Raw genomic sequence first — 17047 nt, forward strand, 5'->3', positions numbered from 1 at the left:
CAGGCTCCGGATGCGCAGGCTCAGCCGCCATGGCTCACGGGCCCAGCCGCTCCGCGGCATGTGGGATCTTCCCGGACCGGGGAACGAACCCGTGTACCCTGCATTAGCAGGCGGATTCTCAATCACTGTGCCACCAGGGAAGCCCTATAGATGATTTTTTTTTTTTAAGGAAATCTTTGCCATCCAAAAGACTGATGGTAGGTAGCAGCTTTTCCCCAAATCACACTGGAATGATCTCCCTCACAACATACTATCTCCCATGAATAAGACATATTATTCAACCCTCAGAATGGGAGAAAATATTTTCAAACAAAGCAACTGACAAAAGATTAATCTCCAAAATATACAAACAGCTCATGCAGCTCAATATCAAAAAACAAATAACCCAATCAAAAAATGGGCAGAAGATCTACACAGACATTTCTCCAAAGAAGACATACAGATAGATGGCCAACAAATACATGAAACGATGCTCAACATCACTAATTAATAGAGCAATGCAAATCAAAACTACAATGAGGTAACACCTCATATGAGTTAGAATGGCCATCATCAAAAAATCTACAAACAATAAATGTAGGAAAGGGTGTGGAGAAACAGGAACTCTCCTACACTGTTGGTGGGAATGTAAATTGATACAGCCACTATGGAGAACAGTATGGAGGTTCCTCAAAAAACTAAAAATAGAACTACCATATCACCCAGCAATCCCACTCCTGGGCATATACCTGGAGAAAACCATAATTCCAAAAGATACATGCACCCCAATGTTCATAGCAGCACTATTTACAATAGCCAGGACATGGAAGCAACCTAAAGGTCCATCAACAGAGGAATGGATAAAGAAGACGTGGTACATATATACAATGAATATTACTCATCCATAAGAAGGAACGAAATAGTGCCATTTGCAGAGACGTTGGTAGACCTAGAGACTGTCATACAGAGAGGTAAGTCAGAAAGAGAAAAACAATTTGTATATCACTTATATGTGGAGTCTAGAGAAATGGTACAGATGAACTTATTTGCAAAGCAGAAATAGAGAGAGAGGTAGAGAACAAATGTATGGATACCAAGGGGGGAAGGGGTTTGGGATGAATTGTGAGATTTGGAATTGACATATACACACTACTATGTATAAAACAGATAACTAATGAGAACCTACTGTATAGTACAGGGAACTCTACTCAGTGCTCTGTGGTGACCTAAATGGGAAGGAAATCTAAAAAAGAGGGGATATGTGTATACGTATAACTGATTCACTTTGCTGTATAGCAGAAATTAACACAACATTGTAAAGCAACTATACCCCAATAAAAATTAATTTTAAAAAAAGACATGTTTATTCAGCCACTCTCCGGGCTTTGAAGACAAAAATGATGGTATCTTTAGAGAGTCATTTTAAATAGTAAGAGAATCTGTAAAAATAAGAAGTTGGTGGTGGATGCAGGAAAGGTAGATTACGGCGCAGTTAGGTCTTGCAGTTACTAGGTTAAGAATATATTTTTTTCCTCAGAAAAGTATAACTGAAATAAACTGAGGTGCAAAAGTTTGAGGGAGGTCTATCTTTGGACTAGTTAACACCAGACCTTAGTTTTTCTCCAAATACCCTGAATGGTTTCCTGCTTTTAGACCCTTTGTTTTCCAGCTCTCTCATCCAGTGGCATTTAAACTGAGTATCTTCTGTATGAAACAGAAGACTTTGTCTATCTCCACTAAAGAATGTAATCCACAGAGGGAAAGAGGAAGGCGGACAGTAAGAGAAATTCTTCTAGAGAGTCATAACAATCTGCACTACTTAGATGACTGCCTAGGAAATGGAGCTATACTGATAAAACTCCAAGACAAAGGGCAGTTCTATGAACAACTAGACTGTAGAATCAACTTCGAGTTACAGGCCAACCTATTGCTTCTTTTCCATAGACATTTGACTTCTTGGAAAGTGGTTACTATGAAAATGTACAGGGAACTGGAAAGAGGTGAATATTCCTAAGAGTCCAATATTCCTAGTGGTCAAATACAAAGAAGCTAAAGTATGTAATAAGGAACACAGATAGAGTTTAAAACTTTTGCAAAAATGTCTTATGTGGTGATGCAAGAAGGAAGCCTACTATAGGCCCTGGCATCCTTGCCATCAATTCTATGAGAAGGAAAGACTCTAAATCTGCCATCTCTCGGTTCTGGATGTAGAAAGGAGGAACGATGTGTGACAAGTTCCCAAGTGCCCTAAAGGAAAGTGAAGGTGCCTAGAGTAGTGGCTTACCCGTAGCAGGTACTTGACAAAACATTTGATCACTTGACTCAGAGACCAGCAACTTTTCAATATGGTCACATGTTACTTGTCAGACAGGCAGAATAGAGCAGAGGCAAACTGTACTGACTCTGGAGTTAGAATGCCTGCTTTGGGGTCCCTGGCTCACCTCTTGTTCAGTGTGTAAATCACTTAACTTTTGTCTGTCTTGCTTTCCTAGTTATGAAATGGAGATTATAATTGTAGATATCACCAAGGATTGTAGTGACAATTAAATGTTAAACACATAAAAACCCTAGAACAGTGCCTGGAATATGGTAAGAACTCAATAAGTATTGGCTACTATCTCTTTAAGAAAGAATAATACAATATTTTTCACTCAAAGCAGGAGTTCCAACACCCCCTACAGCCAGTTCTAATACTCTTATTTTATTTTATGTTTGTATTTTTTATATTTATAATATTCCTATTTTATTTTCTCACATAAGCTCTACTGGTAGAATAATTAGATAATCAACAGCATATAAATGATATTAAATATCAGTTCCCGGAATTTAGAACATGATTATTTCATATTTCTAAGGAACATTAATTTTAAGTGTACCTTCTGCCTTATATAAACTTACAGAGAAATTAATGGAATTTATGTTTCATTTCCCATCTAACTATTTTATCCTGGTTTCTAATAATCATTTCCCCATAAATATTTTTTTAATGGTAGCCAAAGAAAAATTTGTCAGATAGTAGAAGATGGGGTAGATTTGCTCTTTGTTGCCCTAGAATAAGATGAAGATGGATGAGAGCATGTCCTACAAATGGATAGATCCAACCTACAATTAGAGCCCTTCTATAATAAAGAGTGGTTGAATAACAGAGAAGGCTATCTGCACGATGGTGAGTGCAGCCCATAGGATTTATTCAAGAAGAGGCTGGGATGTGCTTCTCTTAAGGCCTCAATAGGAATTAGTCTAGCAGACATCAGATACCTCTTTCAAGTTCATTATCGAATTATTAAAGATTAACAAATGTGAAAAATGTTTACTCTCACCAATAATTAAAAAATACAACATAAAACTGATGATTTATCAGAGTGGCAATTTTAAGACAATGACAACAGTCAATGTTGGTTCAGAGACAGCCATTTCCATATACTGCTGGTGGTGGAGCCTTCACATCATTGGGATGGCAATTTAGCAAGACTCAGAGGCCTTTAAAACTTTGACTCAGCAACTCCAATTCAAAGAATTTATTGTAATGATGAATTCAGTCAGGTACTCTTAACACATGTGCATGAAGGTATTTAAATAAATGTTTCTCAGTTAAAATTTGTAAACAGTTTAAATATTTTAAAAGAAGAGAATGTTTAAAAAGCTATGTGATAAATTCCTAAGAGGTCACTATGAGTACTGAAGTCTGTAGATACTCATATTAAGTAACTCAGAAGTGTACTGGCTGTATGTTTTTAGGCAGTAAAACAGGTTATAAACTGTGTGTATTACATCCTCACGTTTATAAAATGTATATTTGTTTATTTGTATACGCATGCTCAGAACAAGACCTGAAGAGTGAAATGCTTAAGTGTTATTGGTGGTTTTGCTGCTAATGATTTCTTTTCATATTTTTCTTCTTGCTTGTTTGTATTTCTAATTTTTCTCCTAATGAACATGTATTATTTTCATAATAAAGAAATACTCGGGCTTCCCTGGTGGCGCAGTGGTTGGGAGTCCACCTGCCGATGCAGGGGACACGGGTTCGTGCCCCGGTCCGGGAAGATCCCACATGCCGCGGAGCGGCTGGGCCCGTGAGCCATGGCCGCTGGGCCTGTGCGTCCGGGGCCTGTGCTCCGCAACGGGAGAGGCCACAACAGTGAGAGGCCCGCATACCGAAAAAAAAAAAAAGAAATACTCTAAGATTATACTGTCTAAATTATTCATTTTATCTACAATTTTTCTAGATTACAATAATTTTGTGTGAATCCAGAAAGCAAATATTGCCATAGGTTAAGAAAAATGCATGTCCACTGTGGTTTTTGTTCCCCCATTTACTTTTTTCAGTTATTTCTTTTTTCCCCATTTTCTAGTAGTAATATGACTTTTGCAGAACCTTTTGTTATGACTCTCTAGAAGGAGAAATCTATTTCTTTGTGTCAATTTTTAACTCAGCATTAGGATTTCCTATTTTCTCTTAAATTCTGTATTCATCTGCATATCCCCAGGACTTAAATTGAAGAGAACATTTTACCACCTACCTACTTCTCACACACAATACTATAAAATAACTTAAGCACTATGAAAACCTGGTATTTATGTATAACACAGAACATCATAAATGCCAAGCTTTTTATCCTGGAAAGAGAATCTTAGGAGTTAAGGTGAGAACATGGCTTTAAATTATTAAATTTTTCCTTCATTTTTCATGCTTCTTTCATTTTCTATTGGCTTTTTTCTTTTCTCATCTCTATCTTTCTTACTCTTCCTCCCCCTCCATTTAAACATCCCTCCACCTGCATACACAAACCAAATGTGCTTTTCCCCTTTTAGTCTCTCTAAATTCTTTCACATATTTACTTTTCTTTCATACTTTTGAATATGGACAAGAACTGACATGATTTTCTCCTTGGATTTCCTAATCTGATTAGAAATAGGGCACATTCTTCAGAATAATATTTTCTTAGGGAAAAGGTGATCTGTAATCTCTTCAGTACTGGATGGAGGCCACAAGGGACATTCTACATCTGACAATTGTATTTCATTTGTAGGTTTTCTCCATAGGATTCATGGACATGTTTCTGGAAGAAGTGAGGGCTGTACCTGCCAAGTCAATTCTGAGGATATGTTTTTAACCTTTTCCTTTCAATTAGTTCAAAAATTCCAAAATGATATTATTCCCTTCTATCTCATTATTACAAAGTCTTAAAATTTATTTCAATTCACTCATTTGAAGTAAAGGCAGAAATTTTAAATATCACAGGTATTTTGGATGTGTTGTCACTTGAAAAGATGCGGTATAAACAGAGATAACTGCTTTTTACTGCCGGAAACATCTCCCAAGGCCCACAGAAATGTATAACGAAGGTGAGATGATCACTCTGCTGTAGTCTTATTTCCTCTGGCAGAATGCAAAGCTCTAGTTTTAAGAGAAATCTGTGAAGTTAGGAACCTATACATCAGCACTAATTTTCAGAAGACAAGTAAAAGTGTCATGGAGCAATAGGAAATGAAATAAGGTGGATAGAAGTCAGGAAAGAAGTCAACAGTTTAAAGTGCCAATTTTTAAATCTAAGGAAAGGCTAATTTAAAAAAAAAGAATAACTGAGATTGTCATAAGTAATGGGAAATTAGTATCTTGGCTGAAATACTCAAACAGGAATCTGTGACACTTGCATTCACTCTTCTAGGAGTGTCACAGGAAGAGAAACAATGATCAATCTGTGTTACCCTGGGGTAACTTTATCTCCTGATCTGTACAATTGAGTCGGCTGGCTGGGTGGGGGCATTTTATCGTACACCAAGTCTTTCCATTCTCAGCACTCTATTCTCGTACAGGGTCAGTCATGCTGTATTTCTAAATTGAAAGATTCTTCTGCCTGAAAGTAAAATGCCACTTGACATTTCAGCAAGCCATAATTCAAGGAAATGGAAGAACAAATACCAAAAGGTAATTTAGTGTAACGGGATGTTTACAGGGGAATTTTTTTTCTCTCCTACCTCATCATCAGAGGTCCAAAAAGTCTGAAAGCAAAATAATTAATTAATTAAGAGGTAAAAAGTATTCCCACATTCCAAAATGAGGTGCTAGATAGATTCCTTGCGCAGGCCCACTCGGTCACGGAGGTAGCATCTTGTGATGCTCAGGCCAACCACCACTCTAGGATAGAAACAGACTAAGGATGCAGCAATCCTAAGAGAGGACTGCACTGGAGAGAGTTGTAGGTGTGCACTGAGAACCACTCCCACGGGAGAGGAGGAATGCTTCCCCCTCAGTTCTAGCTCCTGTTCACATAAACCAGGCAAAGAGTTTAACACATGCCCCCTGGGGTAACCATTAGAGGGACACAGTGAACCAATGACTCATTAATATCTGAAAAAGTCTACTGTGGTTTAAAGTACCCCAGGAGCAGGAGGAGAAGGGGTAGCTGTGGAGCAGTTGGTGTGGCAAGGACGTGTGAGCTTTCTATTGGTCAAGCAGAAGTTAACCCAAGAGAAGCTGTACAAGAGGCGAGGCTGCCAGTGTGAGGGGACTGGAACAGAAAAACCCCAACTGGTGGGTTTGAGCCCCAAGAGTTTAGCCAAAGAATGCATTAATTTAGAAAGGTGCAATGCAGAGGTCTCTGCGTGGTGTCATCAGAGAACCCTCAACTGCACTCCCTTAATGTAAACTATGGACTTTAGTTAATAATAAAGTATCAGTATTGGTTCATCAATCGTAACAAATGTACCACACTAATGTTTGACACTATGTGGGATGGGCGTGGGGTATGTAGGAATTCTCTGTGCTTTCTATGCAATTTTTCTGTAGACCTTAAAAAAAGTAATATAGGGGCTTCCCTGGTGGCGCAGTGATTGGGAGTCCGCCTGCCGATGCAGGGGACGCGGGTTCGTGCCCCGGTCCAGGAAGATCCCACATGCCGCGGAGCGGCTAGGCCCGTGAGCCATGGCCGCTGAGCCTGCGCGTCCGGAGCCTGTGCTCCGCAACGGGAGAGGCCACAACGGTGAGAGGCCCGCGTACCGCAAAAAAAAAAAAATTAAAAAAAAAAAAGTAATATAGGCACATGGTAATAAAAATGCCAATTGTATCAAAGAAAATGCAATGAACAAAACTGTTTTCTCAAAAGATTGTTTAATATGAAAGGTGAAATTATGAGAGCATGAGTTAGCAAGAATATAGGAAACAAAAGAAACAATTAAAACTGCCTGGCATTAGAGTTAGAGGAATGTAAGAATGGGATCCAACACAGTGGCATGAAAAGAAGAAATGGCTGAACAACAGGAAGGAAAGGCTAGAAGTCATAAAAGGAGAGTGATATCCAATATTCAAAGTCAAGCTCTTTGAACTTCTGACATATATACCTCTGTGTGCCTTACCAAAACCAGGAGTAAAATCTGACATACATTCTAAGATGGACAGGTAACTAGCTAGGTAGATACATACATACACATATACACACATATATTGATTTTGAAGAAAGGGGTTAATTTCCAAAATTAGGTTGATAATGGAGTAGAAACAAAAGACGAGAAGACACAGAACAGAAGTCAAGCATTCAACAGAGACAAGAAGTAAGAATCAGATATCACCCTGAGAACATACGTTCTCCCGTTGCTACACACACATACCTACGAATAACCTAAATGTTAGCAAAATCTTGAAGTATTCATTGAACATTCCACAAAGCACAGAAGGAATTTGGAGCCAATTTTACTCTTTACAGGTAAGATGTACTTACTTGTATGTTGACTCTTTGTTTTTCTTATCAAGTAGAGAATGTTTTGATGGGTCTAACCATGGTTCCTCCTTAGAAAGCAAAGGAATTTCCTTTATGCTTTTCTCTTGAATCTTATCTTCCATTAAATTAATATTTCTTTTAGGAAGGGAAAACAGTTCTCAAGTTGCCAATGCTTTGCCTGAAAAAACAGAGATTTACTTTTATAAAACGTATTTTTCTTGAACATTTATATGCGTCTAACATGTGCTAGATTATTAATTGAAGTCCTGGGGACACCAGAAATGAAGATGATATGGTTTCTGAACTCAAGGAGCTTACAGTCTTCTAAGGGAGATGGGACATATAGATGTAGCTTTAATAAAGTTAGAAAGTGATGTATCATAGGAAACAAACAGATATTTTCTAAAGAGATAATAATGAACTGCAAAAAAGAAATTAACATTCCCTCTTTAAAATCCTGTATAGCAAGATGTACATTAACTAAAAAGAAAAACAAAGCTTTGGTTGAAGAACTGTCAGAATTTTTCATACTACTACTTTCTTTGCATCTTCCCCTCCCCAAAATCTCAAAAGCCAGTCCAATTACTGAGTACTTTTTCCTAGAAAAATATATGTGTTACATGATAGTTTTCACAGATCTTGGCTACCGCTCTTAATGTGTATCCATCTAGCGAGAGCTCCCCATTGACAATTTATGTTTTAAATACAGAAGCAATTTCCTTGTCTTCTATTTGTTCACACTGTATCCACAGGAATGCAGCAGGGAACACAGCCTGTGTGATATGAGGGAACATTAGGGATCCCCAGCATATCTGACTGGCCTATGAATGATCAACCTTTGTCAGAGGATTTACAAAGTAAAATGCCTACAGGGATCAGGAAGGCAGTGTCAATGAATAAGTCAAGTCTCGTATAAGACGATAAATAGCAAATGAAAGTCAGCCTCAGTGTTCATAGGCAAAAGGGAAAGAAAGGTGGCATTACACTGACTTAGAGGGAACCCATTTTCCATAAAGGGGGCCATAGCTACTCTCAGGGAATGACATGTTCTTTTCCAAGAGAAGCAAGAAATTTGGATATTATATGAAACCTCTTAATGTTTAAATGTGGGCAACTAAATCAAATTTTAAACACTGGGTGAATAGGCTCAATCAAAGTCACTGGCCATCAAAGCAATCAGCTGAGGAGGGGTGTCAGTACACACTCTGCCCAACACAACAGTGGTGAGTGCTGAGATGGACACTGAAGAAACACAAGCATCATCTAATTTCTTTTTATACCACAATCATCTGACAGTTTCCTGGGATAAATGTATCTCCACAGATAAACCATCCCTACCCCTATCTCTCCAACTCTAGAAACAGACATAGCACACCACATACTTTTAAAAATCTAACTTGAAAACCAACCTCAGATCAATAGCTATGTTATAAAACTGATTCACAGTTATTTTTTTAAAAAACTTCTTTTTTGAGATAGACTGAATCACACTGCACTAAATTTTGAATACTTTAATCAGACTGAATGTGATTGGAAAATGAAGACTTAGTGTAAGAAATTAAAATACACAATTCTTTTTCCTTTTGTTTTTATAACTGCTAGAACAGAGTTAATTCCACAAAAAGACAAATGCAACATTCAAATGTAGGTCAAAAGTCACTACACTGTACAAATCAATCTGGTTCAGGAAAAATTGCTCTGATTCTAGCTATATTTAAGAATTGAGTCTCTTCTTATCTCTGTATTTCCGTCTGCCTCCCATATCTTTCTGTTCTTTCTGTGAAAGGGTGTCTCTTGTCACACAATGAGAAGGACATTCACTGTTGCTTTTTTCCAGTATCTGCTAATTTTCTCTTTTTCTTCCTCCCCTCCTCTCCATTGCCCTCCCCTCCCACTGCCTCCTGTGGCCCTTGGAACTAGCAGCATCCATATCCAAGACAGCTTGACAAAAGTGAGTTCTTAAAAAAAATTTAAAGCTCAAGCAGAAGGGACTAGAAAACCCAGCTGTCCCCCGCTTTGCCCGCCTTTACTTTCTAAAACTATCCAGCTCTGGTGGCTCTTTTCCTATCTCGAACAGAAGGGAAAAAAACCAAACTATTTTCACGCAGGCTTTCTGAGGCTGAGTCCTTTGAAATACAAAAGTAGAGATATGGATGGACCTAGAGACTGTCATACAGAGTGAAGTAAGTCAGAAAGAGAAAAACAAATATCGTATATTAATGCATATACATGGAACCTAGAAAAATGGTACAGATGAACCGGTTTGCAGGGCAGAAATAGAGACACAGATGTAGAGAACAAACATACGGACACCAAGGGGGGAAAGTGGCAGGGGCAGGGGGCAGTTGTGGGATGAACTGGGAGATTTTGACTGATATATATACACTAATATATATAAAATGGATAACGAATAAGAACATGCTGTATAAAAAAAATAAAATTCAAAAAAAAAAGACTTTACAAAATAACTAAGGAAAACTATCAAAGGTATAAAATGAACAGTTTTACTAGCACATATTTCTTAATTAAAATAAAATTGCAGTACAGATTGTGTTTGGTGGACACAGTTTATATGGCACCCATACCTAGAACAGCCCTATTTCTTGCTTCAGCACCATCTAAAGGACTTATACTCCAGACAACACCCGCTTGAAGACACTCTTTTTTTTTTGTACCTCATCTCACCAGAGCCCATGTAGCATGGCCATATAACAATGTCAGCATTGCATTAACTTCTCCAACTGCCAGAAGCAGCTTTTCAACTCCTTTCATGTTCAGAATGCCAGCTTTGCCCTACACTGTCTCATCACACCTGCCCACACACCGATTTGAGTTCCCACCCAGACACTCTTTTTCCTGAGAAAAGTCTAGCACTTGCCTTATTTACAGAGCAGAAGAGGCTGTACAGCTCTTGGAGACTTCCACATTACCCGGCCCAAAATGGTCTCTACCTGCCCAATTTACCATCATTTTCTGATTTACCATCACCCTCCATGTCCTAAAGGGCTGTACAGAATTCTGTCAGCACAGGTTGATATCCTCAAGCCGACTTCACAAAGGGAGCAACAACAGACTTTGTCTTCTAGCATGAAGAGAATCGCCATACTCAGGGCATGAGAGTGGCACCTGAGGCCGCTGAATAGGACCAAGTCAACTGGCCAGATAGAAACTGAGGTTCCAGGGTATGCTCACACCACCATGTCTGAACAGTGCTGGTTGAAACAGATCGGGCTGATATTTTGTCCCCCAAAGTACAAAGGGAACAGGAGCTGAGTTCCCATGAAAATAAATGGAAAAAAGAAAAGAAATATGAGACAATAAATATTTTCTTTCTTCTATTTTTTTATAAGCAGGTATAAATCAGAGCTTAGTTTCATGGGAGGAAGGGGTTAAAAGCATGAGCTCTGAAATGAGCCAGCTTGAGTCAAACGCCAAACTCTACCACTTATTAGCTTCTGTGAGCTCAGGCAATTTATTCAAGCTCTCTGTGCCTCTGTTTCCTCATCTATAAAATGGGAATAATGAGCATTCATCCCTCATGGGATGGGCAATTGTGAAGATTACATGAAATTATTCATGTAGAGACCTTAGAAGGGGAGAAACTCAGCAAACATTAGCAATTGTTATTTAGGCAGGAATAAATCAGACAATGAACAGGAAAGTTTGTTTTTTTTCTAAAATTTTCTATATTTGATTATTACCTGATTATTACTTGGCTGTCATAGTCATCTATCTGTTTAATAGTAATGCAGCAAATTTATCCACATTGTAGTATGTTTCTACTAAATTTTGAAATTGAAGTGATCCACTTATTTTGGAGGAGAAAATTTTCTCAGAAATCCTGGTACATTTTGAGCTGCGTAGAGGCCCCAAACTTTTCATGTCTCCAGTGTCCTCCACTTGATGGAACTGCCTTGGTTAATAAGGGAGGCCTGGAGCTACAGTTCCAGAAATGCAAGTCAGTTCTTTCATGACTGATGAACTTTAATGGCCGATGAGATTCAAATGGAAATCAAGCCTAGCTCATAATACATGTCAAGTAAAGATTAGAATAATAAAAAAACGATATTTCTACCTGACCAAAGATCTGGACAGGAGCACCACAGACATCAGATGCTGCAGTTTGCAGAGGCGGAGAGAACCAGTAAGCCGGCCGCCCGGCTCACACATCTCTACGGAATTTATCCAGTCTTCATGAGGTCGGAATGATCTTATCAGAGTCGGGGCCTCTGTGAGTTTGTTCTTACTGGAATTAAGACAGTACTCCTGAATGAACAGAAATGCCAGAATTCTAAAATGTCCAAATATTAAATGACTGCAGTGATGTAACACTTTTTTTTAAAGTCTGATGCGGAAATTGAAAAAGGTACATTTGGGAACAGCAGTCTGTGATACAAATGCAAAAGAACAGCTCATGATAACAGAGGTTAGGAAAATGGTATTAACATTCAAAAAAAGGTTTCTAACTAACTTGAGAAGTGGAAAGAAAGGAAAGAGGGGAAGAGGGAGGATGGAAAGAAAAAAAACAACAGTAAAATCAGCTATTTGATGCAATTGATGAACTTCATCATGTATATAGGTCGTCACATATTATACTATTTTATAGTATTATTAGAAAATTGAGCAGGTAATCAGTGACACAAAAATCCCAAACTAACTCAGGATGACAGTAATGTTAGATGAAAGGCCAGGACTCTATTTAAATTATGTTTATGGTCTCATTTCAAATAAGGCATATCTTAACTGTTTATTCTCAAACAATGCATGGTATATTACTGACAATACTGCATTCCTAAATTGGGGGATTGACTTGATGATATATTAACAGAGGATTTTCAATATTGAGAAAAATCTGTTTTTCCCCATGAATTATTTAAAAGAAGTCTGATCAATACATATGTTTTCTTTAAAATACTCAGATTGATTGTGTCTTCCTTTATCTAGAAAACAGATAAGACCTCATTCATAGTTATCTGCAACAAAAGGCAATCAAAAATAATAAAGATTGGGGCTTCCCTGGTGGCGCAGTGGTTGCGCGTCCGCCTGCCGATGCAGGGGAACCGGGTTCGCGCCCCGGTCTGGGAGGATCCCACATGCCGCGGAGCGGCTGGGCCCGTGAGCCATGGCCGCTGGGCCTGCGCGTCCGGAGCCTGTGCTCCGCAACGGGAAAGGCCACAACAGAGGGAGGCCCGCATACCACAAAAAAAAAATAATAATAATAATAAAGATAATGTTAGAATTTTTTCAATGTACCTCTGTATTCCAGATTTTCAACCACCCCTCAAGATCTCCTGCGGCGAGGTATCAGTTTGACTTATCAGACACAATAATGGAACCAACAACATCATGAGCCAAAAATTCAGCCAGAAGGTGCTTCTTAAATGTATCCCAGAATCTGACATACCCAGATCCTCCACATGACACCAGGTTGGCTCACCCTAATATGTAAGGGAACCCCTGATTAGGAAACTACAAACACAAGAAACAACTTCCTCACTGGTTTGCCCTGTAGAAAGCATATGGATGTTGGAGAGGTGAGTCGCCCCAAAATCAACTTCCAGCACTCTGATTCTCTCAAATATAAACTGGAAAAAACCCTATGATACCTTCACTTGTTTTTGTTGAATATTAAACGAGATAGGATGTGTAAGATGTTCCATTAAATCTAGTTACCACTCCTTCATTCATTGTTTTGGTATTATTTGGGTTTTTTAATTTTGATAGAAGTAATCTGTTACTTCAAATAAACTTACAAAATACTAAGTTCAACATTATAATAATATTCCAATTACGTAAAACACATCTTTCTTAATTACCCGTTGGACACATATACCAAAGAAGTAAAATTCCTCTTGCACAAAGCTGGATGCGTATATGTAGTTATAGCAGCATAGCTATTGATTCCTCTATGTAGCTGTATGCTTTGAATTCTACTTATGAGCTTGTTTTTTAATCTTTCATCAAGAATTCATTGTAAGTCCTTATGGAACACTTTCTTGGTTCATAGGCCTAGAACTAACCTTTTCATTTTCCATTTTTATATGCTTGTAGAAGCACTTTACCTAAATTATTCTTCTGTGGTAAAGTTCCTATTATTATTTGATAAATCTGTAGACTTCCAATTTGCTTCACAAATGTGCTGCCTATTAACAATCATATCTGTTTAAGGTAGAAATAATGGTATGTAGCCGCTTCAGTGGAAACAATTTGGGAATACTGATAACAGTAAGAAGAATTAGTGTTGAGAGCAATTTCAGGATAATAGTTCATTTTGTAAGTATAAGTGCGTCCCGGAAAATAGAGAGTTTTAGAATCTGTTTCGAGGTCTATTCTAAATATTTCACAATGGTTCTAAAACTCTATAAGGGCATACCTTTATTGACTTTTAATGCAGAAAAATTATATAAGAAAATCATGCAGATTTTCCATCTGCAAATTGAATATGAGAAAGTGAATGTGGAAAACATGGTTCAGATATGTTTCTTTTTTCAATCATATAACATATATATGTCTAGGTTCCTAATGTTAAGGAAAAATATTTCTAAAATTAAAAAAATTACTTTTGTAGGTAAAAGGTCAAAACTATGCATTGTTCTCAGGAGGAGAGTTTTACTTTGGGAGCATGTAGGCTGCATCAATACCACACTAACACAGCCATTGAAGACAACGGGGAAATTAAGCAAAGAGTTATTCAATCTATTATAATATCAAATAACTATGGTAAATCATATGTTAGCATACATCTTAGAAGAAGCTCTAACCAGAACTCTGACTTATTCTGGAAAGGATTCGTAGTTGGTAAAGACACCCAAAGCATTACCCATTGCCCCCCACCAAAAAAATGAAGACAAAGAGCAGGCAGCTCTCTTGACCTGGGATCAGTAGTTAGCAGTAGCTATTTCAAATTTTGCCATTGCCCCCAATCTCCAAGTTTCTCACTATTTTCTCATAGCCCACTTTGATAATAAGTGCCAGTGTGGTCATCTCAAGACTCAACCCTTCTACCCCATGTAGACCTAAGCTTTGGCTCATATATTTGGAGCGTATTTCTTGCTGTGCCCTCTACCCTACCAAATCTCTACGCCATGGCTACAACACCAATTCTGATTGTTGCCCAGAGGTTTCCTCACTCTGATCCTGACATACGTAGTAGCACTGTATAAATTGCTTGTTGGGTCTGGTCTAGCTCCTGGACCCATCCTCCTGAAGCCTAACCTCATTTGCCATGGCCTGGGGCTTCCTGTGACCTGGTGCTGACTGTTCGCTAGACGCAGTCAAACTCTACAAGACCTAGATCGGATTAGATTGAACTTTCTTTATTGTTTCCTGCTCCAACACTTTACAATATATCAAAGCAGTCCACAGTCAAAATATAAATATATATTTTACCTGTGGCTGCAAGGTTTTTTCTTGCTTCAAGGAAGCAAAGCCTCATAACAGCATTATTGCACTCAGTGTCTGTCTCAAAGGAACAGGCTCCCAGAGCAGCCTGGTCAGCCATGGGGTGGGTGGAGCAGCTCCTCCCAGCACCAGGAAGTTTTTGAGGCTCTATATCTGAGATATAGAGAGAAGCCAGGTGTCTTAATGAACAGACATATGCTTTTCAAACAAAACACTTATGAAAAACAATAGGCTCACCCTCATCATAGCCTCCAAAGACTCCAGCAAATCTCACAATATGTTTCCAGTCAACATCCACGGAGCCTTTTGCTGTTCACTTCCTCAACCCCAACTTCCAGGATTGCTTGATTCCATTTGTATTTCTCCTACTCCATACAAGCTTACTGTGTTTTCCCTTGATGTGAATTAATAGGGACTTCATTTTATAGTCCCTGCTAACACCTTAGAGATCCTGATATGTTCAAGACAAATATATTTTAATATCATGGCATTTTCAACTTATTAATCATTAACATTAAGCTTGCAAATAATTTAATGAACATGAGATATGACTACATAATGTATTTCAATGATCATTCTTAAGCAATATTATTTTAGTGAGTTACCCTGGAAAGGATATTCCTAATGGTGCTTCAATTATCTAATGATATCATCTCCAAGCCACACTAATAAAAACTGGGGATATTCATCTCAGAATCTATAAATAGTCTGCACACAGTTATGAAAAACCTATACAGAGGTGTCTTCAAAATTTCAAAGCAAGAAACCTATAGCAATGCCTCTTGTGTCTTTTATAAATTTGACATTATCTGCTTTTCTTTCCTATCTGTCTGTCTGTTTTTAATCATATCCACAATTAGGTTCGCTATCAGAACAAGACTGTGCTCTCCTGAGGACTAATGCAGACAGAGGCAGAATTCCACCCTCTCCATGGAGGGTGCAGATGAACCCTCATGATTAGCTCTTTGTTCATAAAGCAGGTCAGAGTTTTATGTCTGCAGCCAAGTAAACTCTAAATCTCTTAAGTTAGTCATCTTCCTCCTAAAAAATTACTCCCTTAGCTTTTCACACACACACACAAAAGCTGTATCTGATGACCAGTCTTTTCATAAGGTCTAACTCAGCCTCTGTGAGTTTATCCAGTTGAGACAACAGAACCTCACTGGGCCATGAGGAATGATATATTCATTACCCAAATAAATTAGTCTAAGGAAAAACCTTTAGTATCTAAAGAAACAAAAATAAAATGTGAAAGGCAATTGTCAAGACATTTTGCTTAAGTATAAAATATTCATCTGCTATGCTAAACTCCCAGAAAATACAACTTACTCCCATCTCATGCTCCTCACAGGTTTCTAAAGCAAGAAATAATTTAAGATTTCCAGGTGGTATAATATTTAATACAAGCTCTAGATTGAGCCTGAGTAGCCTATCAAGTGAACACGAGTTCCCATTTTCCCACCAAGGAGTGCCCAAGGTTCAGCCAAAGGCAATTTGGCGAGGTTTATTGGCAAAAAATAAGCTAGATAAAAATGAGAGGCCTGCTCCCTGCTGTCAGTAATTCAGAAACGCTGATGTAGCATAAAGAGAAGGAACGGCAAGCCATGGAGAATTTGCTAAGCCAAGTAAATCTCAAGGTTCTTTTTAGTCACTTTGACGAGACAACGATATCACTAATCCCTTGTGCTTATAGCCAATCATCTATAATTTAGGAGCAAGCTGCAGCAGGTCCATGAACAAACAACCAGGCTTACTGTGGCTGAACTCAGCCACATTATTTTAGTTGCAAACTTACGCTCACCCGATTTTGATTTTAGCAGCCGCTGATAATCAGGGTGAAGGATATAGTGAGCATTTTCTGTGCTATTGTTCCACAGAGCAGTTTCTCCATCATAACTCCCTATATGAGCCAAGACAGAGAACAGAAATTGCCTGAAAGTTAGATAGAA

At 38.3% G+C, this 17047-nt stretch overlaps 1 protein-coding gene across 1 annotated transcript in view; it reads right to left on the reverse strand.

The window, feature by feature from the left end:
- Nucleotides 1-17047, reverse strand: part of WDR49 (WD repeat domain 49) — a 149361-nt gene that overhangs the window by 21250 nt on the left and 111064 nt on the right. The window contains 8 exon segments of the mRNA XM_024124198.3: nucleotides 7698-7845; nucleotides 7848-7875; nucleotides 11773-11809; nucleotides 11811-11845; nucleotides 11847-11963; nucleotides 12951-13135; nucleotides 15087-15251; nucleotides 16900-16998. Coding sequence (XP_023979966.2) covers nucleotides 7698-7845; nucleotides 7848-7875; nucleotides 11773-11809; nucleotides 11811-11845; nucleotides 11847-11963; nucleotides 12951-13135; nucleotides 15087-15251; nucleotides 16900-16998 — 814 coding nt within the window.

This window comes from Physeter macrocephalus, chromosome 1 (assembly GCF_002837175.3).
Source record: "Physeter macrocephalus isolate SW-GA chromosome 1, ASM283717v5, whole genome shotgun sequence".
Taxonomy (NCBI): Eukaryota; Metazoa; Chordata; class Mammalia; order Artiodactyla; family Physeteridae; genus Physeter; species Physeter macrocephalus.